We start from the raw sequence: 5,294 nt of genomic DNA, 5'->3' as shown, positions 1-5,294 counted from the left end.
GAGTGAGTGAGTGAGTGTGAGTTTGTGTGAGTGAGTGAGTGTGTGAGAGAGAGAGAGTGAGTGAGTGAGTGAGTGTGAGTTTGTGTGAGTGAGTGAGTGTGTGAGAGAGAGAGAGTGAGTGAGTGAGTGAGAGTTTGTGTGAGTGAGTGAGTGAGTGAGTGATTCTCTGTGTGAGTGTTTCTCTGTTTGTGTGAGAGGGTGAGTGAGTACCTGATCTGTTTGAGTTCTCCTGTGAGTATCTGAAGGTAATACAGCACTCGACCCACAGCCAGAACCACCTGAGTGCTGTTGCAGGACGCCACGCTGATGTTCTTGCCCTGAGGCTCCTTCCACTCGCTCACCAGAGCCTTGCTGTCCTGAGTGACCAGCCTCACAGACACCGACGTGATCTGAACACACACACACGTGAACACCACCACAGTACAGTACGGCTCAGTTGTGTGCGTGTGTGTAGTGCTGGGCAGTATACCGGTTCATACCGAATACCGGTGTTTATTTTTCTTATGATATGAATTTTTAAAATACCGCCATACCGGTGTATGTCGTTTAAACAACGTTCGGAACACTGTTTGAAAGGGGTCCCTTTTCACTGTTGCACTGTGGCAAGGACACCGCTGTATGCTTTACTAAGCGTGAAAGCTCCAAAACTGAAGCTGTAGAACGTGATGATGCTCCACCTAAAACTGCAAAAGATTACATGACGTTACAGTCGTCATTAAGCAGCAATCAATCTGTGGATTAGGTTTGACAGGAAGTTCAGCTCTCAGCAGACGTCACGAAACGGATTACTGAGGTGAAAAGTGCTGCAATGAGGTTTTAAATTAGATTTTTTATTTAAATCATTGTACTGAATTAACTTGTTAAATTGAATGACTCAATAATACATAAAGCTGATACAGGAATTTTGGATGATGCTAATAACTGCTACACAGTTCAATATTTGTAAAGAAATTAAAGTGCCTTCATTTAACAAGTTACCCGGCTGAAACATCAGCAGTACAGTACAGCAGGAAAAGGAAATCAGCACAGATATACTGTGCATTCACAGCATGTAAGCGGCTAGTGATTAACATGAAGAGCACTTAACCGCACCTTTGATGCCGGGCAGGTCGATGCTGGCGTGCTCATGGATCCCAATGCCATTCCGAATGATCCTCAGAGAGCCTTCCTTAAACGCTCCGGAGCACGTCACCAGCTGCAGGAACACACACAGCAACTGATGACACACTGAATCTGAATCAGGGCTCTTCTGGGCCGCAGTGATGCGCAGACGTCTCTCACCTGACCCTGTCCTTGTCTCTCCAGGTCCACCACACACATGTCCACTATCGGCCCCAGGTTAGTGAAGGTCTCCATTACAGCCACATACGAACCCTGGTCATTACTGTCCACATTCAGCTGCAAACACACACAAACACCACGCTGGCCTTAACAAACACGCCATTATCACAGAACAATAATGAATCCGTGAGACTACCAACCTTAACTAGTTGAGAATCTCCTAGTCTGGATCCCACAAACACCACACCGTTATCCAGATACGTCAGACACTCGGCGATAGAGGTCTAGTGAACACAAACAGAGATGCTAGTCACGTCTGTATCTGATTTAAGCATTGCAATTTGCAGTCATATCAAATCAACACCGAACGGATAAAACCGACACATCCAGCGATCTACAGGCCGGACTGTGACTGAAAACTAATGGTTTGTCTGACTGCACATCTGCACTGTCACTTCACTTTTTAATCAGCCTAATGTTCCGGTGTTATGTATAAAAAACTAATTTCATCAACTTCTATTAACTAAATTAAAGGGCACCTATTATGCAAAATTCACTTTTACATGTTGTTTGAACATAAATGTGTGTTGGCAGTGTGTACACAACCACCCTATAATGATAAAAATCTACCCGCTCCTTGTTTTTTAATTTCTATAAATCATGAGCAGTGTCTCAGAGCAAGCCGATCACAGAATCTGTAAAGTGTGACATCACACATTACCAGCCCCGCCCACGATAGTTGATTGACACAGCCGTATCAGCCGTGACCCCGCCCTGAGTGAGCTGCACACACACTATCCACCATGCTTATCTTCACGCCAGAGCATTTAAAAGCAGCATTCAAGAAATATCTTCCTATTCGAGCTATAGAAGTTGTTCAGTTCAGAGCAGTGAGTGATTTTCTGCTTGTTTGGGTCATCTTAACAGCGTAGACCCAAACAGCGGTCAGTATAGGTTCACAAACACATTCTGGGGACACCTGAGATTAATAATACATCTTGTAAAAAGGGGCATAAAAGGTGGCCTTTAAATCAACATTTGGTGCGAGCATCTCTGTGTTTAAAGCAGCTTTTGTCCTCGGTGCACTTGAGCAGAGTTTCTCAGGAGCTTCGCAGGAGGTTTCTAGAAGCGTCTCGGAGAAACAGTTCTTCTGGATTGAGTCTGTCTCAGTTTGTTCTGTTTCTTCATGTGACTCCAGACAGACTGATGATGATCAGATCAGATCTCTGTGTGCAGCACTGGCTGCTGTCAGACAATAGGGGAAGTCGAGGGATTGTAGGTGGTGGGGAGTGAATGTACAGCGCTCTCTCCCACCTTCAATACCACGACTGAGCTGTTCTTGAGCAAGACACCGAACCCCCCACTGCTCCCCGGGCGCTGCAGCAAAACAATGGCTGCCCACTGCTCCGGGTGTGTGTTCACGGTGTGTGTGTGTTCACTGCTGTGTGTGTGCACTTTGGATGGGTTAAATGCACAGCACTAATTCCGAGTATGGGTCACCATTCTTGGCCACGTCACGTCACTTTCACAATAATCTCACTGGATTATTACAATTAATGACTAAATGAATGTTTGGAAATGTAAACTGATATTTCCTACTGACACACTACAGCAAACGATAGAAAATACTAGAAAACAGTAGTGTTCTAATAACTGTGGCCACCACTGTATACCCACACACAGAACATAATCTAAGTCCTGAACTGATGTAGTGTCCTGCAGTCTGCTGAGAGGAGCACAGAGCATTAGGAGAGCATGTGTAGTGTAGCGCAGCTCTGACGCACCTCTCCCAGCAGCTCCACATGCAGGTCTTTGAGCACCACAGCTCCGTCCATCAGCTCCTCTTTCTCCAGCAGCAGCATGAAGAGTCGGCCCTCCATGTCTCCCAGCAGGTACCGCGAGCCGTTCGGATCCACGCGGTTATGACACACGATGGTGCTTTGCTGTGATGTTTGAAACACGCTTTAATCACGGAGTACATGAGAATACAAACGACAGCTTGAAACGGACAGGAGGACATCAGCAGATGTGTTCACCTTGATAGTTGGAGGAGCGATGGCTAAGTATTTGTCTCCGTTGTGATAAGTGATGGACTCCTGTCCGATGATTATAGCTCCTCCAAACGGCTCTGGGACTGAATATATGTGAACACACAACATTTCACACCAATGATTCATAAACCAGCATGTCTATAACGCTCAGTCAACTTCATGAACATGAATCACTACAGTCAAGTTTGGGTGAACAAAGCCTGTAAGAATGAATTTAACGAACAATTAAATAAGAGTGTAACAGACAATCTGTAATGACAGAGTTAAGCAGAGGAGCTTTAAAATGGTATTTGAATCATTTTGGACTGTAAAAATCCTTTTAACAAAATAAATTATTCAAAACAGTAATTTATAATTGTTAATGATTCACTGGTTGATTAACAAATCAGAAAACACCGTTTAATTTATGATCAGACCAGATTTGTTTGTTGAAATGCATTTTTACAAGAAATACTAGTGCTGCCTATTTTAGCTAAAGAGATGCTGTGTGTGAAGAACATTTACAGAGGGTTCAAATGTCCCAAACTCTGCATGATTTATAAAACCATAATGCTATCCTGATTAGCATAATGCTTGTTCTGGTATGAATGCAAGTTATTATACAGTATTTGTAATGATGTGGGTTTCTGCTCAAGCAGCCCGAGTTCAACAGATCTGAACAGTCGTCTGTGAAGCGTCACCTCACCCGGAATGACCATCGATGCTTCAGCTTCCACGTTCTCCTGCTTCCAGGGTCCTTTGTTGAACTCCTTCTCTCTGAGAGAAACCTCGTATGTCTTGACGTGCCGACCCTGAGGATCCTGGACACACACACAGTCGCATGAGCAGACGGGACACTCGCTCTCAAACACATCGCGCAGGAAGATCCATACCTGATATATGAAGCAGACGGTGGGCGCCTGGCAGCCGTACAGGAACTGGACGTCTATGACCTGCGAATTTAATGCGCATCTCGTCAGTAAAGCCGCTCCTGTGATTAGTAGTAAATCTCCAACACGTGCTTTCAGATGGAGCGGCATTTACTACACAGAGCCGTAGTTCACTGACAAGCTACACAAAATCACATTAGATTTTTTGCACAGCCCTAACTCAAGTGCTCTCACAGAAGCAGCATCGATCGACGTGTGTCTCTCAGTGGTTTATACTAGACCCCAATGGGGTTTCTGCACTGATACTAAAGGTGTCAGAGATTTATCATCTATGATTATATCATAATTGTTCTTTTAACTCTGACAATATCCAATAAGTCACTCACTTTGCAAAAAGCAAAACAAAAACACACCTTAATAGTGCACACTTTCACTGCCACCTACTGGAGGTTGTAGTTTCATATTTAAAGTATCATTTTATTAAATTTTTTTTAAACAAACAAATAATTATTTCTGCAATAGTAATTGCAGCTCATAGGTGGCATTAATGCATTTACACTGCATTAACTGGTCTGTGTAAACACATAAAGATACTGCTTTAGATGCAGCTCCTGCAGTGAACAGTTAGAGAAAAAGGAACGTATAATGGTAAAACACCCTTGGAATCAACGTAAGGTGGGCAAATGTTGCCCTTTAATGGAAAAGTTAATTCCTGTCTCTGCGGTGTACAGACCAGTGCACAGAAAAGTCTGCCGTCCACGAGAAGACAAAACCAGCCCAAAAACATACTCGACAAAATCCCAGAAAACAGAGCTGTCAATTTTGGTCAATATCACGCACACACCTAACTGATATTGCAGTAAAACCGTTAGAATAGACTTAAACACGGAACGATATGAAATGCAATTATGAGCACACTGTTCATGTGTAGAGCGTCTGATTCCACGTGGAGCTGAAAAATAACTACACAATGCAACAGACTATTAAATGATTAAAGCCAATTAGATGAAATACAGTTAATATATTACAGTGTATATTATATTATATACTGGCTCTGCACCCCTTTACCAGAATTCATTACTTCAGACTTATG

The 5,294-nt window shown here is 43.4% G+C and overlaps 1 protein-coding gene across 1 annotated transcript in view; it reads right to left on the bottom strand.

Annotated features, from left to right (window-relative positions):
- LOC107728187 (DNA damage-binding protein 1-like) overlaps positions 1–5,294 on the bottom strand; it is a 32,490-nt gene that overhangs the window by 25,135 nt on the left and 2,061 nt on the right. The window contains 9 exon segments of the mRNA XM_016538286.1: positions 211–389; positions 628–683; positions 1,072–1,195; positions 1,282–1,398; positions 1,482–1,565; positions 3,066–3,224; positions 3,318–3,415; positions 4,018–4,132; positions 4,205–4,264. Of these exon segments, the coding sequence (XP_016393772.1) occupies positions 211–389; positions 628–683; positions 1,072–1,195; positions 1,282–1,398; positions 1,482–1,565; positions 3,066–3,224; positions 3,318–3,415; positions 4,018–4,132; positions 4,205–4,264 (992 nt within the window).

The sequence above is a fragment of the Sinocyclocheilus rhinocerous genome, unplaced genomic scaffold (assembly GCF_001515625.1).
Source record: "Sinocyclocheilus rhinocerous isolate Xijiao unplaced genomic scaffold, SAMN03320098_v1.1 scaffold367, whole genome shotgun sequence".
Lineage (NCBI taxonomy): Eukaryota > Metazoa > Chordata > Actinopteri > Cypriniformes > Cyprinidae > Sinocyclocheilus > Sinocyclocheilus rhinocerous.
This window is presented reverse-complemented; position numbering and strand designations above follow the sequence as displayed.